General features: G+C 39.3%; 1 protein-coding gene across 2 annotated transcripts in view; it reads left to right on the forward strand.

Annotated features, from left to right (window-relative positions):
• The window catches only part of ago4 (argonaute RISC component 4), a 56,991-nt gene extending 32,346 nt beyond the window's left edge, over positions 1-24,645 (forward strand). For both annotated transcript variants that reach the window (XM_033045222.1, XM_033045223.1), the window contains exons 13-19: positions 183-342; positions 6,262-6,352; positions 6,966-7,190; positions 8,005-8,139; positions 15,930-16,031; positions 16,529-16,728; positions 17,240-24,645. In XM_033045222.1, coding sequence (XP_032901113.1) covers positions 183-342; positions 6,262-6,352; positions 6,966-7,190; positions 8,005-8,139; positions 15,930-16,031; positions 16,529-16,728; positions 17,240-17,348 — 1,022 coding nt within the window. In that variant the 3' untranslated portion in view covers positions 17,349-24,645. The remainder of the gene's footprint in view (positions 1-182; positions 343-6,261; positions 6,353-6,965; positions 7,191-8,004; positions 8,140-15,929; positions 16,032-16,528; positions 16,729-17,239) is intronic.
• The last annotated feature ends 669 nt before the right edge of the window (positions 24,646-25,314 follow it).

Raw genomic sequence — 25,314 nt, forward strand, 5'->3', positions numbered from 1 at the left:
AAAAATAAAAATAAATCTATTCTGAAATGTTTTTAAAAACAGCAAAATAAAATATTCAAAGACATAATGTAAATATTTAATTAAAAAATATATATTGGAGTCCTTCAAGAGATTTTCCTTTTTGAAAATGTTTCATGCTGTACATTCAGGTGTAATTTAAAATCTCATTGTATATCTTCCAGCTGAAGTGAAACGTGTGGGTGACACATTGTTGGGAATGGCCACACAATGTGTTCAGGTGAAGAATGTAGTCAAAACATCCCCGCAGACATTATCAAATCTTTGTTTGAAGATTAATGCAAAACTTGGTGGAATCAATAATGTTCTTGTACCTCACCAGCGGTGAGTTCTGTCTGCAATAATTTTTGTACATTAGTTTTGCATTTTAGTAAATTGTGTAATATAGTGCAAAGTGTTTTAATGTTATGTCGATTGCGTTAAGTTGTTTTCCACATTTTCTTTGAGGTTCATTGAGGTATGAAAGCTAATGGTAGTTCTGGGTCAAAATCATGTCTCAAATGCTAACAAGATGAACAATAATAGAACATTGATGTTAGTTTAATGAGGACATTGGACAGGACAACTGTTTAATGTAAGGCATAGTTATAATTAATACATGGGAGTTTTAAAAAAAAACTGCATTCCCAAGGGGACAAAAACAGATATGTGTACATATACAATCCAAATATTTGTAAAATAATGCGTTAGTGATGAAAGATTGTAATTTGAACATTTATTATGGCAGAATGTTAAAATTAATACTGTTGGGTTATCATTTTTACTTCCTTGATAACCTTATCCATTCATCTTGGCTACTGTGTTGCAAAAACATTCTGATAACAACACTATCATTTGTAGGACAGCAGTAGCTAACAAAAAAACAAAGCATGCAGATTATTTACTCGATATTATTTTCAGGTCATCCTGTTCACTGTTTTCCTACAATATTTCTGCATCATAATTGCATTTTAATCAACTTAAGCAAATTATTCTAGTTAATAAGATCATGTGATAGTAGAATCAGGCCATTCAGCCCATCAGGTCTACTCTGCCATTCAATCATGGCTGATATATCTCTCCCTCTTAACCCCATTCTCCTGCCTTCCCATAACTTCTGACACTCGTACTAATCAAGAATCTATCTATCTCTGTCTTAGATATATCCACTGACGACCTCCACAGCCATCTGTGACAAATAATTCCACAGATTCACCACCCTGTGACTAAAGAAATTCTTCCTCATCTCTTTCCTAAAAGAACGTCCTTTAATTCTGAGGCTATGACCTGTAGTACTAGACTCTCCCACTAGTGGAAACATCCTCTCCACATCCACTCTATCATCAAAGTTAAATCCAAGGAAAAGGCATATACATTGGCCAGAGGAAGTAGCAAATTTAGAACTCAACAGAGGACAAAGGGGTTAATTGAGAGGGGGGGAAATGGAGCATGAAAGAAAGCTTGCGGGGAATATATAAGCTGACTAAAGGCTTTGTTAGATATGTAAAAAGGAAAGCATTGGTGAAGACAAATGTAGATCTCTTACAATTAGAGACTGGTGAGTTTATAATGGGAAACAAGGAAATGGCAGAACAGTTAAATGAGTACTTTGATTCTGTCTTCACGAAGGATGACATAAACATACTCCCAGAAATACGAGGGGACTGAGGATCTAGTGGGAGGGAGGAATTGAATGGAATCCACATTGGTTAGGAAATGGTGTTAGGTAAACTGTTGGGACTGAAGACAAATAAATCCCTAGGACCTGATGGTCTGCATCCCAGAGTACTCAAGGAGGTGGCCCCAGAAATTGTGGATGCATTGGTGATAATTTTCCAATGTTCTCACAACTCTGGATCAGTTCCTGTGGACTGGAAGGGAGCCAACGTAACCCCACTTTTTAAGAAAGGAGGGCGAGGGAAAACGGGGAATTAAAGACCAGTTAATCGCACATCGGTAGTGGGGAAGATGCTTGAGCCGATTATTAAAGATGTTATAGCAGCACATTTGGAAAGTCAGCATGTATTTATGAATCATGCTTGACTAATCTTCTGGAACTTTTTGAGAATGTATCAAGTAGAATGGATAAGGGAGAGCCAGTGGATGTGGTGTATCTGGACTTTCAAAAAGCTTTTGACAAGGTCCCACACAAGAGATTAGTGTGCAAAGTTAGAGTACATGGTATTGGGGGTAGAGTATTGACATGGAGAGAGAACTGGTTGGCAGACAGGAAGCAAAGAGTCAGAATTAGCCGGTCCTTTTCAGAATGGCAGGCAGTGACTAGAGGGATGCCGCAAGGCACGGTGCCGGGACCCCAGTTATTTACAATATTTTTAACGATTTGGATGGGGGAAATTAAATGTGACATCTCCAAGATTGCAGATGACACAAAGCTGGGTGGCAGTGTGAGCTGCGATGAGGATGCTTTGAGGCTGCAGGGTAACTTGGATAGGTTGGGTGAGTGGGCAGATGCATGGCAGATGCAGTATAATGTGGATAAATGTTAGGGTATCCACTTTGGTGGCAAGAACAGGAAGGCAGATTATTATTTGAATGGTGTCAGATTTGGTAAAGGGGAGGTGCAAAGGAGACCTGGGTACATCAGTCACTGAAAGTAAGCATGCAGGTACAGCAGACAGTGAAGAAAGCTAATGGCATGTTGGCCTTAATTGTGAGAGGATTTGAGTTTAGGAGCAAGGAGGTCATACTGCAGTTGTACAGAGCCCTGGTGAGACCTATTGTGTGCCTCCTAATTTGAGGAAGGACATTATTGCTATTAAGGGAGTGCAGCGTAGGTTCACCAAGTTAATTCCTGGGATGGCGGGATTGACATATGATGAAAGAATGGGTCGACTGGGCTTGTACAGTGCCCTCCATAATGTTTGGGACAAAGACCCATCATTTATTTATTTGCCTCTGTACTCCACAATTTGAGATTTGTAATAGGAAAAAAATCACATGTGGTTAAAGTGCATGTCAGATTTTAATAAAGGTCATTTTTATACATTTTGATCTCACCATGTAGAAAGTACAGCAGTATTTATACATAATTCCCCCCATTTCAGGGCACCATAATGTTTGGGACACGTGGCTTCACAGGCGATTGTAATTGCTCAGGTGTGTTTAATTGCCTCCTTAATGCAGGTAGAAGAGAGCTCTCAGTACATAGTCTTTCCTCCAGTCTTTCCATCACCTATGGAAACTTTTATTGCTGTTTATCAACATGAGGACCAAAGTTGTGTCAATGAAAGTCAAAGAAGCCATTATGAGACTAAAAAAAAAAGAATATAACTGTTAGGCGAGAGACATCAGCCAAACCTTAGGCTTACTAAAATCAACTGTTTGGAACATTATTAAGAAGAAAGAGAACACTGGTGAGCTTACTGATGGCAAAGGGACTGGCAGGTCAAAGAAGCCCTCCATAGCTGAAGACAGAAGAATTATCTATATAATAAAGAAAAATCCCCAAATACCTGTCAGACAGATCAGTAACACTCTTCAGGAATCGGGTGTGGATTTGTCAATGGCCACTGTCCGCAGAAGACTTCATGAACAGAAACACAGAGGCTACACTGCAAGATGCAAACCACTGGTTAGCTGCAAAAATAGGATGGCCAGGTTACAGTTTGCCAAGAAGTACTTAAAAGAGCAACCACAGTTCTGGAAAAAGGTCTTGTGGGCAGATGAGACTAAATGCCCCTGTCCCACTTAGGAAACCTGAACGGAAACCTCTGGAGACTGCGCCCCACCCAAGGTTTCCGTGCAGTTTCCGGAAGTTTTTGTCAGTCTCCCTACCTGCTTCCTCCACCTGCAACCTCCGGGAACCGCACGGAAACCTTGGGTGGGGCGCAAAGTCTCCAGAGGTTTCCGTTCAGGTTTCCTAAGTGGGACAGGGACAGAGTGGTGGCAAGAGCAAAGTATGGAGGAGAGAAGGAACTGCCCAAGATCCAAAGCATGCCACTCATCTGTGAAAGACGGTGGTGGGGGTGTTATGGCCTGGGCATGTATGGCTGCTGAAGGTACTGGCTCACTTATCTTCATTGATACAACTGCTGATGGTAATAGCATAATGAATTCTGAAGTGTTCTGAACTACTAGATGCCAAGAGTTCATTCTGGCAGATTTCGCTGGAACACAACTCCTCCAAGTTAACACACCGTTCGGGCGATACAGATTTCTTCACATGCCTTTGGGCATAAGCTCTGCCAGTGACGTATTTAAATAAGCTATGGAGCAGTTGTTTGAGTGTTATCCATGCTCCATTGTAGTGGATGACATCCTCGTTTGTTTAGATTTTATTAGCGTTACAGCATAGGTAACTTCCTCTTAATAAGTAACACAAGACTGAGAGAGAAAAGGCTGAGAAGCTTTCTGTTAAACTAGTGGGCGTAGATACAAAGTATGACATAACACGAGTGACACTGATCTACACATGGTGAAACCAAAATGTATTAAAATGGCCTTTATTAAAATCTGACAATGTGCACTTTAACCACATGTGATTTTTTTTTTTTCTATTACAAATCTCAAATTGTGGAGTACAGAGGCAAATAAATATATGATGGGTCTTTGTCTCAAACATTATAGAGACACTGTATTCACTAGAATTTAGAAAGATGAGAGGAGATCTTATAGAAGCATACACAATTGGTAGAGAATTGAACAGGGTAGATGGAGGAAAAATGTTCCCCATGTTGGGGGAGTCCAGAACCAGGGGTCACAGTTTAAGAATAAGGGGGAGGCCATTTAGGACTGAGATGAGGAAAAACTTCTTCACCCAGAGAGTTGTGAATCTCTGTAATTCTCTGCCACAGAAGGCAGTGGAGGCCAATTTACTGGATGTTTTCAAGAGAGTTAGATTTAGCTCTTAGCGTTGAAGGAATTAAGAGATTTGGGGGGGAAAGCAGAATCGGGGTACTGATTTTAGATGATCAGCCATGATCATGTTGAATGGTGGTGCTGGCTCGAAGGGCCAATTGGCCTACTCCGGCACCTGTTTTTCTATGTTTCTAAGCTTTTCACTATTCTGTACGTTTCAATGTCTCCCCCCCCTTATTCTTCTCAACTCCAGCAAATATAAGCCCAGTGCCGGCAAACACTTATGTTATGTTAACTTACTCATTCCTGGTATCATTCTTGTAAACCTCCTCTGGACCCTCTCCATCCTTCCTCAGATGTGGTGCCCAAAAGTGCTCACAATATTCCAAATGCAGCCTTACCAGTGCCTTATAGAGCCTCAACATTACATCCCTGTTTTTTTATACAAGCCCTCTTGAAATAAATGCTAGCATTGTGTTTGCTTTCTCAAGAGGGCTTGTATAAAAACTACTAATTCTACATGCAGATTAACCTTTTTGGAATCCTGCCCCAGCACTTCCAAGTCCCTTTGCACCTCTGATTTCTGGATTCTCTCCCCATTTCGAAAATAATCTACGCCTTTATTCCTACTACCAAAATTCATGACTCCAAACTTTGCTACACTATATTCCATCTGCCACTTCTCTGTCCACTCTCCCAACCTATCAAAGTCCTTCTGCAGAGTCCTTGCTTTCTCTACACTACCTACCACTCCACCTATTTTCGTATCTTCTGCAAACTTGGTCACAAAGCCTTCAATCTCCTCATCCAAATCATTAATATACAACGTGAAGAGTAGTGGCCCCCGCATCGAGCCCTGCGGAACTCCGCTAGTAACTGGCAGCCAACCAGAAAAAGCCCCTTTTATAGCCACTCTTTGCCTTCTGCTGTCCAGACAACCTGATATCCATGCTCGTTCGTATCTGACCTTTGAAATCATTTGCTCTCATCTTCCTTAGCAGCCTCCCATGTGACACCTTACCAAAGGCTCAGAGAATCTAGGTATACAACATCTACTTAATCTGTTGTCTGTCCTGCTATTTACTTCCAAGAAGTGCAACAAAATTGTCATTCAAGACTTCCCCTTCACAAAGCCATGGTGACTTTGGCCTATCTTATCGTGAACTTCTGAGTTCTCCGTAACCTCATCCTTTATAATGGACTCTCAAATCTTACCAACCACAAGTCAGACTGACCAACCTACAGTTCCCACTATTCTGCTTTGCTCCCTTCTTGTGCAACGGAGTAATATTGTCAATTTTCCAATCATCTGGGACCGTGTTTAACGGTGATGGGGAAGGTATATATTTTCAATAATGTGTTAGTCTGCAGATCATTAAGTTATCTTGAGGCATTTCATTGTTGACACCTAGTGCTTTAAAATATGTTTTCTTTTGTTGTATATAGACCATCTGTGTTCCAGCAGCCAGTCATCTTTTTGGGAGCAGATGTCACACACCCACCAGCAGGAGATGGCAAGAAGCCCTCAATTGCAGCAGTAAGTTCAATTTAATATTAGAAATCCAAATCTGACCGAACTGGAAAATGTTGATTAACTTGAAACATTGTGGTTCCTCAGAATACAGCAACAGTGCAAACTTGCACATTCTTAACCTAGCATAGATAGAAGGCTAGAGAAAATTCAAGCAGCACACCATCTGGTTGAAAAATGTGTTACAAGGTGATCATGGAATTTGTGTTAGGTATCAGCAATCTCTGCTGCACGCAGTTGGCTCTCATATCACTGATTCACTTGGAGGAGATGGCAGATTAAAATGCTTAATACAGTCAGATTCCCAGCTGACAACTATGTGGGCTCACATTGGAGGGTTATCAATAGCCATAATCTATGGAATCAATAGGTTCCTCATGAATTGGCTGTGTGGTGTGCAAGGTGAGTTACGGAGAAGGGGATAAACAAGTATATTTGTTGCACGAGTTTGACATCCTTTCAGCAAGTTTTCATGGTTAGATTTTGTGTAATCCATTAACTATTATCAAAATATATTCAAAGAAAATTTCTTCATCCACAGCTGCCTCAGAAACGGCCAAGTTTATCAATCAGAGCTGTATTATTGATTATAGGTCTACGTTATTCATTTGTCTTCCAGGTGGTTGGTAGTATGGATGGACACCCTAGTCGATACTGTGCAACAGTTCGTGTGCAGACATCAAGGCAAGAAACATCTCAGGAGCTTCTGTTTAGTCAAGAGGTAATCCAGGATCTGTCCAACATGGTGCGTGAGCTTCTAATCCAGTTTTACAAATCAACCCGCTTCAAACCAACACGTATAATCTACTACAGGGGTGGAGTATCCGAAGGACAAATGAAACAGGTTTGTATTTGCGGTTATTGGGATGCTTTATGTAACTATTTGCAATTTCCATCTCTGATAAATTTTAGTAACTTTTATATTTTATGTTGAGCAATAAATCTGAAGCTTTTGCTGTCTATGTTGGTTATTATGGAGGAAAATATTTGATTATCTAGCTTACCTTCATAGTAATTCATCTGGTAGATGAGCTGAAACAAAATTTCTTAATCCAAAATTCCTATGCATATTTGGTTTTGAAGTTTTAAAAACAGATCATTTACCATGGGAAAATAAACGGGTAGCTTAGACTGTTCTACTTTCTCACTAAGTACTTGTGGCCATTTATATGAATGCAGGTTGTTAATGAGAATTGGTTGGGGTGGGCGTGCAAGGAAAATAATGCTGAAAAGTGAAAAACTCAGTAATCCAGTGGGTCAGGTAGCATCTGTGGAGGGAGATGGACGGATGATGCTGACTGACCGGCCGACTCCCTCCAGTAACTTGTTATTTTGCTCAAGTTTTTCTCATCTGCAGTCCTTGAGTGTCCATTTAAAGCAGGAGTTCCGAACCTTTTTTGCCCCGTTTACCCCTGGCAACTTTGGTAACACATAACAATGTTATTTCACTTATTTATGAACAACTAATGATAAACAGATACCTGTATACCAGAACCAAACAGAACCAGTCAATGAGAAAAAATATGTGCAAATCCAGAATCAACAAATTTATCCCGAGAACCCTCGATTTAAAGTCTAATGTTTAGAAAAATTGAATATTCTTGCTGCTTCAGTTGTTGCGTTTATTGCATTTTATTTTTGTTTAAACTTTCATCTAGGTTGCCTGGCCTGAGCTTATTGCTATTCGAAAAGCCTGTATTAGTTTAGAGGAGGACTACAGACCTGGCATAACATACCTTGTTGTGCAGAAACGACATCATACGCGACTATTTTGTGCTGATAGAAGTGAAAGGGTAGGTGTTCTAGTATTCAAGTATGATACAACGTGGTACCATGCATTTAGATTCATAATAACTCCTGGTTATGAAATTGAACTGTGCAGCACAAGAATGATCGTTTGCATAACCCAGCCTAACAGAAGTGTTAGAGAGGCAGGTGAACAACCAGTTATCCCTCCCTGATCACTCTTCCATGACACATCTTGGAAATTCTGATGCTTCCAAACATTTTTCAATCACAACTTGTATTTGGCAAATTTGTAGATTTTTGTTTGAAATACATGAGAAACTATTAGTCTTGATAGTAATGGTTTAATTTAGTTTAGAGATTCAGCATGGAAACAGGCCCTTCCGCCCACTGATTCCACACCGACCAGTGATCCCCATACACAAGTTCCATCGTACAGACTAGGGACAATTTACAGAAGCCAATTAACCTGCACGTTTTTGGAATGTGAGAGGAAACCAGCGCAACTGGGAAAACCCACGCAATCATAGGGAGAATGTACAACTCCATAAGGATAGCACCATAGTCAGGATTGAACCCAGGTTTCTGGTGCTGTGAGGCAGTAACTCCATTGCTGCACCACTGTGGTGGTACAGTGGCTTGCAAAAGTTTTCATACCCCTTGAACTTTTCCACATTTTGTCACGTTACAACCACAAACGTAAATGTATTTTATTTGGATTTTATGTGATAGACCAACACAAAGTGGTGCATAATTGTGAAGTGGAAGAAAAATGATACATGGTTTTCAAATTTTTTTACAAATAAAAAACTGAAAAGTGTGGCGTGCAAAAGTATTCAGCCCCCCTGAGTCAATATTTTGTAGAACCACCTTTCGCTGCAATTACAGCTGCAAGTCATTTGGGGTATGTCTCTACCAGCTTTGCACATCTAGAGACTGAAATTTTTGCCCATTCTTCTTTGCAAAATAGCTTAAGCTCAGTCAGATTGGATGGAGAGCGTCTGTGAACAGCAATTTTCAAGTCTTGCCAGAGATTCTCAATTGGATTTAGGTCTGGACTTTGACTGGGCCATTCTAACACATGAATATGCTTTGATCTAAACCATTCCATTGTAGCTCTGGCTGTATGTTTAGGGTCGTTGTCCTGCTGGAAGGTGAACCTCCGCCCCAGTCTCAAGTCTTTTGCAGACTCTAACCGGTTTACTTCCAAGATTGCCCTGTATTTGGCTCTATCCATCTTCCCATCAACTCTGACCAGCTTCCCTGTCCCTGCTGAAGAAAAGCATCCCCACAGCATGATGCTGCCACCACCATTTTTCACAGTGGGGATGTTGTGTTCAGGGTGATGTGCAGTGTTAGTTTTCCGCCACACATAGCGTTTTGCATTTAGGCCAAAAACTTCAATTTTGGTCTCATCTGACCAGAGCACCTTCCTCCACATGTTTGCTGTGTCCCCCACATGGCTTGTGGCAAACTGCAAACGGGACTTCTTATGGCTTTTTTTTCAACAATGGCTTTCTTCTTGCCACTCTTCCATAAAGGCCCGATTTGTGGAGTGCACGACTAATAGTTGTCCTGTGGACAGATTCTCCCACCTGAGCTGTGGATCTCTGCAGCTCCTCCAGAGTTACCATGGGCCTCTTTGCTGCTTCTCTGATCAATGCTCTCCTTGCCCGGCCTGTCAGTTTAGGTGGACGGCCATGTCTTGGTAGGTTTGCAGTTGTGCCATACTCTTTCCATTTTCAGATGATGGATTGAACAGTGTTCCGTGAGATGTTCAAAGCTTGTGATATTTTTTTATAACCTAACCCTGCTTTAAACTTCTCTGCAACTTTATTCCTGACCTGTCTGGTGTGTTCCTTGGGCTTCATGATGCTGTTTGTTCACTAATGTTCTCTAACAAACCTCTGAGGCCTTCACAGAACAGCTGTATTTATACTGAGATTAGATTACACACAAGTGGACTCTATTTACTAATTAGGTGACTTCTGAAGGCAATTGGTTGCACTGGATTTTATTTAGAGGTATCAGAGTAAAGGGGGCTGAATACATTTGCACGCCACACTTTTCAGTTTTTTATTTGTAAAAAAATTTGAAAACCATGTACAGGTGCACAACCTTTTATCCGAAAGCCTTGGGACCAGACACTTCTCGGAATTCGGAATTTTTCGGATTTCCGAATGGAAGATTTTTAGCGTAGATTAGGTAGGTAGCGCGGGCGGCTTGAAAAGTCTGGAGCGGCTGCCTCCTCCCTGGAGACCGGGGAATCATTGTAAATCATTGCTTAAATGTTAGTCAGTTAGTTTGGAGGGATTTTATGTGGGGGGGGGGGGTGAAGGGGGAAACTTTAATTCTTAGTCCCCTACCTGGTCGGAGAGGCGGGGAGCGGGCAATGCCTTACCGGGTCTCCGTGCAGTAAGCTCCGGAGCGCTGTGGCCGCCGACCCCAACATCGCGGAGCTGGGGGTTGCGGGCGTCCGGCCGCGGGCGGCGCCGGTTGGAGCTCCGACCCCGGCAACTCTACCCCTGGCTGCGCGGCGCTCCAAATCCAGCGCCGCCCGCGGCCGGACGCCCGCAGCCCCAGCTCCGCGATGTTGGGAGTTGGCGGCGTCGCAGCGCTGGGATACCAGCGGGGAGTGGGCAATGCCTTACCGGGTTGCCGTGCGGTAAGCTCCGGAGCGCTGTGGCCGCCGACATACAACATCGTGGAGCTGGGGCTGCGGGCGTCCGGCCGCGGGCCGAGCTGGATTTGGAGCGCCGCGCAGCCAGGGGTAGAGTTGCCGGGGTCGGAGCTACAACCGGCGCCGCCCGCGGCCGGACGCCCGCAGCCCCAGCTCCGCGATGTTGGGAGTCAGCGGCCACAGCGGTCCAGAGCTTACTGCACGGCGACCCGGTAAGGCATTGCCCGCTCCCCGCCTCTCCGACCAGGTAGGGGACTAAGAATTAAAGTTTCCCCCTTCACCCCCCCCCCCCCCCCCCCCCCCCCCTTCACATAAAAGCCCTCCAAACTAACTGATTAACATTTAAGCAATGATTTACAGATGTTTAAGTGTCTCCCCGGCCGGGGAGGAGGCAGCCGCTACAGTAGTACAGACCTGGGTTGACCGTGGGTCGTTTCGGGTCAAGTTTGGCGCCAAACGCGAGCTTTGGTGTGCAGACGACATCCTGGAAAAAATGTCCGGTTTTCGGAGCTTTTCTGTTTCCGGAACTCCGGATAAAAGGTTGTGCACCTGTATCATTTTCCTTCCACTTCACAATTATGCGCCACTTTGTGTTGGTCTATCACATAAAATCCCAATAAAATACATTTACGTTTGTGGTTGTAACGTGACAAAATGTGGAAAAGTTCAAGGGGTATGAATACTTTTTCACAAGCCACTGTATATCCTTTAGTATTGAGTAGTAAGGGTTCAAATAAATATCACTCCTTTTTGTACAGGTCACTGAAGAATGCATTTTAAAATGATCAATTTTCTTTTTGGGCCCTTGGCATTGCAGGCAAAGCCAGTAGTAATTCCTTTTTGAGAGCAGCCTTCTAGAACAGCTGCAGTCTTTCAGATGAAGATACTGATCTGATGGTATTGGAAAAAGAGTTGCAGGATTTAGACGCAGCAACAATGAAAGAATGGCTGTGCATGAAAAGTTCAGGATGGTGTACCGTTTTGAGGGGATCCAGCAGGAGCTGGTATTCTTGTGCACCTGCTCTGTAGATCTAGCTGAAATTGGGTTTGAACTGCTTCTTTCATTGATGAGTTGCCAGTGGATTTAATCATTGTGCGATCATCAGCAAACTTCCTAACTTGGGGATGGAAGGAAGATCATTCATGAAACTTGTAAAAATAGCCAGAGCACTGCCCTAAGGATGTCCACTCTGGCACCTATGTTAAGGGCTCAGCTAGCTTGGTCAGCAAAGTACATTCTGTGCCCTTGCTACTTTAATTGCTCCTTCCTTGTGTTGTACAACATGGAAGAACATTTGTTGATCAACTAAGAGAGGATGATAGATAGTAATCAGGAGGCAGTTACATTGCCCAGGCTAACCAAATCCATGGAGACTTGATGGGGTCATATCAATGTTGAGGTGTCCAAAGGATTCTCCATCCCATCTGTTTGCCACTGCTGCCATCTCTGGGAGTTGCCTGTCAATCTGAGGTTTACCTAGGGATTGTAATTGAGAAGTCTTACTCTTTGCAAGTTATGATTCTGAGAGCATAATTATGCTGGGCCATTCCATTACATGTCTGTACCCAACTGGTTATGAGGAGGACTTCGCAAGGTTGGCTGAGCCAGGAGCAACTTTATACCTTCTCTGAATTTGGTGCTTACCTCCGTGCCAGTGGTCTGTCTGGTTATGTCCATTTCAACGATGCAAGTGAATGGGTTTTATTAGGCCATTTCAAATGACATTTTAAAATCAACCATGTATCGATTCATATTAATAGGCTGTGGGCTGAACATCGAAAATGTGTCTAGAATTTAAATTTCGTGACCCATGTCTGGTATATCTACTTGAAATTTGGCACAGATTTACATAAAATATAATTGAGAAGGAATTCATAACTCGTCAGTGTCAAAAGTTGCACACTAATTAATTAAGCTAATTAGAAAATGAGATCGAAAAAATAAGTGCATCTAGTGCTCAATGCTCATATTACTCTATGGGTAGCCTAATTTCGTGCTGCGGTCTATTTAAACCATATTATTATACTCTATCTATCTATCTATCTATCTATCTATCTATCTATCTAGTTATCTATCTATCTATCTAGTTATCTATCTATCTATCTAGTTATCTATCTATCTATCTAGTTATCTATCTATCTATCTAGTTATCTATCTATCTATCTATTTATCTATCTATCTATCTAGTTATCTATCTATCTATCTAGTTATCTATCTATCTATCTAGTTATCTATCTATCTATCTAGTTATCTATCTATCTATCTAGTTATCTATCTATCTAGTTATCTATCTATCTAGTTATCTATCTATCTAGTTATCTATCTATCTAGTTATCTATCTATCTAGTTATCTATCTATCTAGTTATCTATCTATCTAGTTATCTATCTATCTAGTTATCTATCTATCTAGTTAGCTATCTATCTAGTTAGCTATCTATCTAGTTAGCTATCTATCTAGTTAGCTATCTATCTAGTTAGCTATCTATCTAGTTAGCTATCTATCTAGTTAGCTATCTATCTAGTTAGCTATCTATCTAGTTAGCTATCTATCTAGTTAGCTATCTATCTAGTTAGCTATCTATCTAGTTAGCTATCTATCTAGTTAGCTATCTATCTAGTTAGCTATCTATCTAGTTAGCTATCTATCTAGTTAGCTATCTATCTAGTTAGCTATCTATCTAGTTAGCTATCTATCTAGTTAGCTATCTATCTAGTTAGCTATCTATCTAGTTAGCTATCTATCTAGTTAGCTATCTATCTAGTTAGCTATCTATCTAGTTAGCTATCTATCTAGTTAGCTATCTATCTAGTTATCTAGTTAGCTATCTATCTAGTTATCTAGTTAGCTATCTATCTAGTTATCTAGTTAGCTATCTATCTAGTTATCTAGTTAGCTATCTATCTAGTTATCTAGTTAGCTATCTATCTAGTTATCTAGTTAGCTATCTATCTAGTTATCTAGTTAGCTATCTATCTAGTTATCTAGCTAGCTATCTATCTAGTTATCTAGCTATCTATCTAGTTATCTAGCTATCTATCTAGTTATCTAGCTATCTATCTAGTTATCTAGCTATCTATCTAGTTATCTAGCTATCTATCTAGTTATCTAGCTATCTATCTAGTTATCTAGCTATCTATCTAGTTATCTAGCTATCTATCTAGTTATCTAGCTATCTATCTAGTTATCTAGCTATCTATCTAGTTATCTAGCTATCTATCTAGTTATCTAGCTATCTATCTAGTTATCTAGCTATCTATCTAGTTATCTAGCTATCTATCTAGCTAGTTATCTATCTATCTAGCTAGTTATCTATCTATCTATCTAGTTATCTATCTATCTATCTAGTTATCTATCTATCTATCTATCTAGTTATCTATCTATCTATCTATCTAGTTATCTATCTATCTATCTATCTAGTTATCTATCTATCTATCTATCTAGTTATCTATCTATCTATCTATCTAGTTATCTATCTATCTATCTATCTAGTTATCTATCTATCTATCTATCTAGTTATCTATCTATCTATCTATCTAGTTATCTATCTATCTATCTATCTAGTTATCTAGTTATATATAATTATATTATAAAAATAATAATATAATTAATGTAATTGTGAGTGTGTATGTTGAGTGAGACTGCTGCAGAGGTCCCGGGTTTCACCTGCCTATTTAATGGGTGAGGGCCGATCCTGTGCGTTCCCCCATTTACTGAACCCCACTGACTGCCTGTGGGCAGAGTGGGGGTCACGGCCATAGTGGGACTGGGGGAAGGCTAAGGCATCTTCCACTGAGGAAAATGACTAACCCTAACTCGCCCCCCCCCCCCCCTTCCAGAGCTGCCCACGGCTGGAGCTGGAGCCGCTTTGGGACCGGCTGCGGGCTCCGTACGTGTGGCTACTCAGCGCGTTCAATCTCAGCCAGCATGCCCTTCTGGATCATCATGGTGATGATGGTGGGGAGCAGCACTGCCCTGCAAGCTGCCCGGGGCGCCTTCAGCACCCCATAGCGCTGGCTCCGTCAGTCCGCCCTCTCACTGCAACATCGGCAGACCGACCGACCCTTCGCAGCATCCACCAGCCTACCGACAGCCCGACAAACCCCTCGCAGCATCCACCTGCCCACCGACAGCCCGACCGACCCCTCAGGGTATGCATCATCCGACTGACTGACCCTAATCCTAACCCTAGCTCTACATTTTTATTTAACAGTTCACATCATAACTTTACAATGATAAATCAATTGTAAAATAAAATTATCAGCAAGGTTAGCATTACCATTATTCCTTCCAAACCTTTTGATGTAATTAGGAGGCAGCCATGATCCCAGAGTGCTTGCTGCCTAGCTACCATGAAACAAAGCGCATGATTAGCAAATTGGTGTCCGACGCAATGTCAAATGTGCATTGATTGGACAAATACTTCTCGGAAAATGGAAGGTTTTTCTCATATTTTAAATATATGTATAGATTTTGTGTTGACGAGTTTCAGGTAGTATAATATTTTTACACAATATGTTATAAATGCAGGTAGATATGTGATTTGGGTCACAAAATGAAACAAAAGCACCTCGGCCCACGGTCTATAAAGCCAGAACAGGAAAAATATCAGATTTTTCAAAGATTACCTTGCTTAAATGATATTAGTGAACTTGATGGATTTGACCACAATCCAGTAGTTTTGTGGTTAACCAGTAGTTTGTGCATTGCTAAGAAAGTGTTCCTAAGTATCTCTGTGTTCTCACTTTAACTTTGCAGTTAGATGTTTTATGTTTGTGGATCAAAACCCTATTCCAGAAACTTAGTGTAATCTGCTCTTCACCAAGGGAATATTACACTGACAGAAGTGCGTTCTTTGATTGATATGTAAGCCAACACCCAGTCTTTCACTTTAATTGAATGTAAGCAAAAAATTGTGCCACTTCAATCAACTTCACTAAAATGTTCTAGTTGGACCTTGGTATATTCATATTGACTATTTGCTTCAATTGCAACAGCGACAAACTTCAGAAGTGTTTGATTATTTGTCAAGTATCTTGTGTCCACAGGTTGTGATAGGCAGTAAGTAAAATTATTTCATCTAATCTTTTTGTCCGTTTCATTGTTTGCATGTAGCTTTTAGTTTTTCTTGTAACCTTTTTATTGTTCAATTGACAGGTGGGTAAAAGTGGCAATGTTCCTGCTGGCACAACTGTTGATAGCACCATCACCCATCCTTCCGAGTTTGATTTCTACCTTTGCAGTCATGCAGGAATTCAGGTACCATAATGCCCATTGCCTCTTTGGTTTTTAAACTTATTTAAATTTTTATAGTTACTAGTTTATAGTTTTAAACTAGTTCACTTCATAATTAAGTATTTGCATGAAAACAAGACTTTCATTTATAAGCTTTTTATTAAAGTCAGTTTCCACCTGCGTGCTGACAATACCCAACTGATCCAAGGGGACATCCCTTTCCAATCTCTCAATCTCTTTTGTACAGAGGGTAATGTGAGGGTGCTGAAGAGTGTTGTAGAACAGAGAGACCTTGGGGTACAGGTACATAGTTCCCTGAAAGTGTCCAGGTAGACCGTGATGAAGTTGGCATTTGTCATGTTTGCTTCACAGGTCAGGGCATTAGGTACAGGAGTTTGGACAGCATGTTACAACTCTAAATTATCAGGCACACAGAAATAGCTTCCCAATTCGTTATTAGGAAAAGCATAGCCATTGGTTTTATTCCTTTATTTTATCTTGAAATAATTTGTGTTCTTTAGGGTACTAGTCGCCCTTCGCACTATCATGTCCTGTGGGATGACAACTGCTTTTCAGCTGATGAATTACAGCTTTTGACGTATCAGCTGTGTCATACTTATGTGCGATGCACACGCTCTGTCTCAATCCCTGCACCTGCGTATTATGCCAGATTGGTTGCATTTAGAGCAAGATACCATCTCGTCGACAAGGATCATGACAGGTAAAATACGTGAGCTTCAAATATAAATTATGTTTTAATAGCAGCTAATTAGCATTAATGCATGGAATTGATATGTGCAAACTAACGAGTTGTCACTTTTAACATGTTAATTATATACGTTAATGAGAAAAAGGTGGAACTGGAGTTTTCGTTGTAAAAAATACTTTGGATAATAACTTGCAGTTTATTCTGAGCCATATGCCCAATCAAGCCCCCCTCCCCCAGCAGACCACCACCACATGTCATGCCAGAGACCAGTGCATTCCATTCCCCACAGCTCCCACCCAGACCTTCCCTCCACATCCCAAATACAAGGCATATGCCTTTACCTAATGATGGATGTTGAAAGAAAGCAGCAATGTACATTTCAGAAGACTTAATTAAATGCTTTACAAACTGAAATGCCTTATTCTTAAGTCCTTTTAATACCGTCTGCATATACTAAACAGTACATTCTAAGACTATTTCTAATACAATATATATTTTAAAATGTGACTTTTGATCTTTGCAGTGCTGAAGGAAGCCACATATCTGGACAGAGCAACGGACGGGATCCACTGGCATTGGCCAAGGCTGTACAGGTCCACCACGACACCCAGCATACGATGTACTTTGCATAAGACCTGCTGATGAATTTTCCAGCCATTTCCAGCATATTCTGCCGTTCTGAAACGTCCTTAGTGCTTAAATTTTTTTAAATAAACTCATGAGGGCCAAGCCTGTTTCAGACAGCAATCTACCAGCGAAAGGATGCAACGCACTGAATGACTCATTTAACTCATTAGGATTTAAATGCACAGAGAAATGAGCCATTGTTCTTCATAATCTACCAGAAGCACTATATAAGGACAACTGTGGTGGCTTTTTCCAACCACGCTGATTTTATATTTTTTACCTCAAGGCAAGAAGACTGAACATCATAGGGGAAAATTGCATGAATGACTTTGATTGTTACTACATTCAGTAGCAAGTTTTGATATTGTGTGTTTTCTTTTTCTGTTTATACGAGGTAACACTGTTGTTAAACCCATCTATTTTTAATCTTTTACAAAACGACTGTGTGCGCGTGTGTGTGTGTGAGAGAGAGAGAGAGTGAGACAGACACGAGGGAGAGAGATGGGCATTAGATTCTTTGTAGCTAGTTCAAGGGTATTAATTGTGCAACAATTTCAAAGTGAACCCTTGAAATTGTACAACTGAAGGTGCAAGTGTTTCCAAACTATACAAGTACAGGCAAACCACATTGTGCACTCATAAATGCAAAGTAGTTATTTATGGTTCATCTTTGTAAGGCTTAAGTTCCTCTTGCGATGTGGCTGATTCCGAAAGATTGAGCTGCATTCCAAATGGTTGAGGTTTGTGGTAGAATATAAAGGAAATATGTATAAGTCCAATATTTAGTATTTAAATGAATCATTTTAGAATTTTATAGTTCTGAAATGTTTTGCTGACATAAAATCTGACGCTATGAAAAATATCAGGCTTGCTTGACCTATTAATGTGCCCAATCTGTCAATCTCTTTGGTCTGACAATATTTTTCTATTTTTGATGCTCTGTGGTCATCAGTATGGTTCGTTCCCAGTTACCATGAACTACCCAAATCACAAAGCATTTCTCATCTTGCTTATTTAGTGGCATGCTGGTTATGAATACAAATTGCCAGTTAACTTTGACATATTTTTGCTTTAAAAATTCCTAATTAATGATGCAGACCCTATTGCCATTGCTTTGGAATGAATTTAATTTGTTTTTAAATAGAGATTTTGCACTAAAAGTTTAATCTTTATGATTTTACCTTAAATCATAATCATAGCTGAATGTAGTACAATTCTGCCATGCAATTGATGAACAAAGTCACTCATTAGATTTGCGTGTAACAGGAGTAAAGCCAGTCATTACTGAAAGATGCTCAATAGAATAACATATACTCTGTGGAGTGTATTGTACTTGCATATATTGAAAGAAAAAGATTCTTGAACTTATGCGACATTTTAAATTGTAGTTGCCAGGTTTTTTGCTGTTGATCATCAACATCAGAAGCTTCTAAGTACTGATAGTTTGCTGCACTAAGTTTCCAGTGGAATAACATTTAGTTGACTGCTTGATTGATTTGTTTGATTGCATAAACTATTATGGTGCTTGAAAAATACTTGACTGTATTTATATTGAGGCTTTTGCCAGCTGGACTGTCCATGATCACTTTATAACTTGGGGAAGAAAGTTGTGTTCAATGCTGTATTGGGAAGACCAAAACTGTGGATATAATACCACAGTTCAAATTCTTGACATTTAAATTCATAATCGCAATGGTTTGTTTTATTTGAAGTTGAGCATACCTTTTTGCATTTGAACTTTTGTGCAATATATTTTAAAAACCTTCAATTATAAAGCGCAGGCAAAGGCTATAGAAAGAAGTTGTGCTGGTCAGGCATGTGGGTGATTTAAAAAGTAATTTTAATTTTCCAGTATAGTTCTCCAGGATATTGATGTATTATGTGGTTCCATGTTTCCATACACAATTTTCAATGAGCAGTGATTTTTTTTGTAGGGTAAGAGTGTTTAAATTTCTAAGCAAGCAAAGCAGTGCTAACCTAAATAAGCTAATAATGCCGATTCTGGAGTCTCGTCTAGAGAATGGATTCATTCTAGCAACCTTTACTCTCAGCAAAATTATGCAGCTCCATGCAATTTTATTGACTGTTTTCTTCATTTAGTTTCTAACATTCCATAGATGAAGGCATTGCTAAGAAAGTTTAGTTTTGAAAATGTTATGTTGAACTACGCCAAATGTTTTTTAAAATAAATGACAAGGTATGGCTTTTCCATGTATTGATCTGGTTTCCAGATGGATCCTTATGGAATTATTCAACAACTGATGAATGTCTTTTCCCAAAATTTAAAACAAACTTATTTCCTGATAGTTGAAGTGACTCTATACAACTTTAATTTGGTGACATGTCCGATATTTTATTATCATATCTACTTGGCATTGCTTTTAAGTTTTCTTTTGCCAGTTGCAGATTGGTAGGCAGATTTTAGTTTTTAAACGTGGATAGAGCAACTCGAAACATTACTAATTTTTCTATGGTCAACTTTATCAACTTGGTCAAACATTTTTGCTCATGAAATTGCTGTATATTTAGTAAAATCTGTGAGGTTACTTGAGTTATAATAATGGCAGTAATTGGAGCGGTAGTGAAGCCGATTTCCTTATCTATTTTAAACATTTTTAATGAATTGTGTTTTTCAACATTCTTGAGCTACATCATTGATTCTACATTGAAAAGTCTGGAATACTGAAAACTACAAAGTTTAAAAGTTATAACTTCTATCGGCAAACACCTTTCTTCAGCCTTAATGCAGTGAATTTTGCCAATAGATTGATAACATCATGCTATTCAGTAACCAGTATTTTGTAGATAATCTACTAAATGGCATAATTGGGGCTTTTTCTTGTGAATTAGCTGAAGTATCCAGAATAGACTGCTCGAACTAGGCACTGCCAAGGAAAATCGAGGGTAAAGATCATTAAAATTAATGTTTTCCAAAATATAAACATTTATAGTTTTCAGAATTTGTTCTTAAAATGGATCTCCAAAATAATGCCACTTCTGTTTCCTGAATACAGGAAATGGTCCTCAGGTCTTGAGGGATGCAAACTGTGTAGTGAGACATGTTTTATTGAGGGTGTATTTATATTTTACTTAAGTTTATAGCAATTGTAACAAATTTGTGATGTTGGATCCACTTCTTCATAAGATCATCACAATAGTTTTGCAAATATAACATGCAGACAGCTGGGACTTCAATGCATTACAGTATTCTGTTTCCCTTTGTTTACTCTTAGATAATCCATAATGGCGATATAAATTTTGATTACTGTCATAACATTTATCTAAAGTGGAGCTTGTAATTAAGAATGATAGAGTGTACTTATCACTTATTTTTACATTTTTTGATTTGTATGGTGTGGCAAATGCCACTCAAGTTGTGTGGGCCATATTCAATTTGATTGACATTTCCAATGTATAAGCAACAGCTGTGTGCAGAATTTAAATACCAGGATGCAGTAATGTAAACTGTTGACTGTGTTCCATGAATACAAAATCAACGTCAAATTCTGGGGGGAATTTTGTAGCTTTATGACTATGACTTTATGATTAAACAAAAACAACTTTTGAAATTAAGTAAATAATAATCTATAACAATACTTCCAACCAGCTAATGAATCTGAAATGAAGTAGCTGAAATATTATTTCACAACAAAATAATAATTATCTGCTATCTGAGGCATAAATCTGCCAGCTGATAATTTAATATCTAATGGTCGGAAACTATGTTCATTAAAATTTCTGGGAAAGTAATCCTTTGATCCATATTTATTAACCTCCCAAGTCTGATAATCAAACTGCCAAATGCTATGAGTAATTTTACTAAAACAGAATTTTCCAGTTATAAGTTGGTGTACTAATATTTTGGTGCAGTGAATGGTGCAGATGAACAAATGCTTGCAGTTTCATTAGAAACAGATGAAAGAGATAATGGTAAATAATATTCTTTGCAATTACCATATTTGCATAGGTACAGAAAGAAAATATTGAATGAACTGATTTCAGAGTGCAGAAGGACACCACTCGATTATTATGCCTCTGCTATTTTCAACAGCTGTCCATTTGTCCTCATTCTCCCGCACTGTCCTACAGACAATTTTCTTTTGAGTTACTATTTATCTTTCAGATTTTCTTGATCGGGTCTTTCATGAATTGACTGCCCTGTGCACTTTATTTTTTTTAATGTTCTTGCTTGCCGCTTCGTTTTGTCATAAATTTACACAATTGCCATCTCGCCAGCTATGGCGATTGGTTAAAGTTGTCATGTGACTGTAAACATTTATTTCATTCTAGACATTTTAGACAATCATCTGGTTATTTTAAGGGATTTAGTGCCCATTTTAGACATTCATCTGGTTATTTTAAGGATTTTCCTCATCTTTCTATTGCTGATTTGTTACTAAGTATAACGGCAGAATATTTTTTGCAGTCAATTCATCACAACAGTTCAGTAACCGGTAGGAAATAGTTCAGTGATTGGTAGGAAATTGGCTCCTGGTTGAAGTTTCCCTCTGCCTTAGAGATAGAATGTTGCTTCTAATTTTCAGGGGGGGAAAAACAAAACAAACCACAGAAATTTCTAAAAGAACTCTAAGAACAGTATTTTTGGAAAAACAGATGGAGTTGATGTTTCAGGTCAATAGTCTTTTATTCTGTTGAGTATTTGCAGCATTTTCTATTGTCAATCAATGGCCGGCTGTAAATTTTGATAAGCATCATTATGATATCATTTCTTATGCTGGACAAAAATGCTGGAGAAACTCAGCAGGTGATTTGAGAAACACTACAAAATCATTTTGTATAAGTACCTTAAGACCCCAGCCCCACCAAAAATAATAGTGTATCAATAACAGGAGTGTTTAAAGGGTGACTTAACATGAAAAAAAAATCCCAAATTTTGGGATCCCTCCCACATAAGTTTGGTACTGTACTAAGTTGGCAATAACGGGGCAATTGACCAAACAATTTGGCCTAAGCTAGGTTTTTGAGGATCTCTTAAAGGAGGAACGAAATCAGGAAGCAAAAAACTTAGATCAGTTTAAAAATATAGGTGAATGACACAGCTGCTATTAGTGCGCACGTTTGGAAATGTTCAAGAGCCCGGAACCAAATATGCAAGATATCTCTGCAGGACCAAAAACCATCAGATTAGTGACGGAGAGACGAGACCATGGAGTAATTTAAAGTTAAGGATGAGAAATTTAATATTGTGACTGCTTCACCAGGAGCCAATGCAGTTTGTATGTACTACATTGAACGAATGAAGGTAGATACACAAATTGCTGGAGTAACTCAGTGGGTCAGGCAGCATCTATGGAGCAAAAGGATGGGTGACGTTTCAGGTTGGAACCATTCTTCAGACTGAGCGAACAGAACTTTATGGGAAGTACAAGGGTGAAGCATTAAAATAATTGTTTACGGAAATAGGAAACGGACGGATGAGAGTTGTTGAAGCAGGTAGAGTTAGATGGTATGGATAGATAGAATAAAGTTCAACTCCAGGGCAAATCTGACACCGATTGGCAAAAGTCTCTTAATTTTAAATGGTTGCCAGGATGAGGGAAAAGGTCAATGGTTGGAGAATGAGGTTTGTGATTGCAGAAGATGATGACTTCAGTCTTCCCAATTACTGTTCATCCAGAATTGGACATGATTTGTTGCAATCTAACAATAGATAGGTAACTGCATTAAGAGATACAGTGGTCAGACAGCTGCATGTTGCAAGTATAACCTGATTTTGGATGAAGGGCAGTATGTAATGGAGAAATGTGTGCCATTGATTGATTCTTGGAAGATACCAAAAGTAACTCCAGGAACAAGTGGTGAAATCATTGCAGCTAATTCTCTGCTGTGACTGGATAGACGAGATTGGAACAATTAGAGCTGGACAATAGGTGGATTGGATAGATATTGGAGAAGAATGGTTGGGTTGACTTTGTTAAAAGGTTGAGAAAGGCAGATTTTTCATCCAGTGGATGTTACTTGCTAATGAAATTTTGTAATTTGTGTTTAATTAGTCCACAAACAATTCACCACATTGTGCTTTATGAATACGGTAGAAGCAATTGGTGTATTTTTCTCTCGAGATAATAGCTGCCATAATGGCATTTTAATACCACTTTGGCTAGTTTTAAATTAGATTAATGTTGTTTACAGATGAAACCCCCATGGAGACAAGAAAACAACTTTATTACCTTCTCCCCACACATAGCAAAAGTGACTGCACACCACGCATGACTGACAACCTCGTGCGGGTTTTCTCTTTGAGCTAGGTAATACCACCTCTTCTGCCAAGCAGGAATGAGTTGATTCAACATATGCTTGATTTTTACCTGAATCTTCACAATCTGTAGCTTTGTACCATACTAGACTTTGTGCCTAATGATTTTTGCTAGTTTTGCCCTGTATATTCATGGAAGCAATGATCTTTGAATTGCTGCCTGTGTGAAAATATTTATTTTTTTCTTTGTCTTGCCATTTTAGATTTTCTGTATACCTATGTTGCTAGAAGTTTCCAATTCCTACGAGTATTGCCGAGAATAACTAACTTCTATTAAGTCATGAGTGTATTATCAATAAACCAATTATGATATTGGTTATAGTGGTTTTTAGTTAACCTGTCCTTATGAATTATCATTCTAAACTTGTCACTTGAAATTCTGTTTTTCTTCCTGCGTCAGCTTTTGTCATCTAACAAATTATAAGTTTCTTAATGAACACACCGCCATGAAATTTTATAAATGCCCAAATGTGTTGCCAGTTTAAAACTGATCATTGCACGTTTTGTGATGCACATTCATCCAAAGTTTTTGGGTGACAAGTTTTGTATCCTAGCTGATGTTAAGATGGTGTGGGTTGTGCAGAAAAAAGTCTAAAATTTGTAAGTAATACTGTAAATTAGCCTGGTAATCATGGGCTTTACGCCCCAGCCTTTGCTGTACGAAATGCATTGAAGGCATTTCATGCTGCATAGTTCTGCTGTAAACAATTTTTGTGTAGTTCATTGGGAAAGTTGTTGATAAGATGTATGCATTCTTCAATGAAGTTGGAAAAGCTTTTCTTTTTGTTTACACATTTAGATAAGTGCTGTTTTGATTATTTTATTGATTTTTGTGTCTACCAATACGAGGTACTCTCTTGAGCTGTAGGAATCGAAATTGTGTGGTAACCTTCCCTACACAGTAAAAGATGTTGGCTGATTGAATTGCAAATCTGTATTGCAATATGATTTTTAGTCTGCAGGGAAAACTTGTGTTCACATGACAATAAAATGGTATTTTCATGCCAAAACTTGTAAAGTCTTAACAACTTCCTTGTTTTTTTCCCCGCTGTGGCATGGACATGTTGTACAGGTTACAGGGAATACTTGACATCTGTGTTGGTCTGTGTTAAATCCACCAGAAACTTGCCTTTGATTCTGGTTGGTTCCTTTTAAAAAATGTATTCAACCACTGCAAATTTTCTTTCAAATGTCTTTGAGGCACTAATTCACTGCAACCCTTATCCCCGACAAGGAAAAAGTTCCAGATTTTAATAAGCGCCGTCTACATAGAGTGCACAGTGGAGTATACCTGATAGAGCTGCTGCATAGTTAAATTGTAAGAATATGATGTTAAATCCTAGGTTCGAGTGTTATCTGTGTGGAGTTTGAACGATCTCCCTGTGACTGGATTTCCTCCAGGTACGCCGGTTTCCTCCCCATTCCAAAGTCGTGCGGGTTTGTAGGTTATTTGGCCTCTGTAAATTGCCCTGAGTGTGTAGGGAGTGGATGAGAAAGTGGGGTACCATAGAACTGGTGTGAATGGGTAATTGATGTATGGCACGGATGGCCGAAGGACCTGATTCCATGCTGTACCTCTCTAAGCTTAGCCCAATTTGGTTATACACAGTACACCTGTAAATGATCAATATGACAATAGTTTATTTTAGGAATAGGTTTTTCCACTTGCTTAGAATCAGAGGATAATTTTCAAA

The sequence above is a fragment of the Amblyraja radiata genome, chromosome 27 (genome assembly GCF_010909765.2).
Source record: "Amblyraja radiata isolate CabotCenter1 chromosome 27, sAmbRad1.1.pri, whole genome shotgun sequence".
Classification (NCBI taxonomy): domain Eukaryota; kingdom Metazoa; phylum Chordata; class Chondrichthyes; order Rajiformes; family Rajidae; genus Amblyraja; species Amblyraja radiata.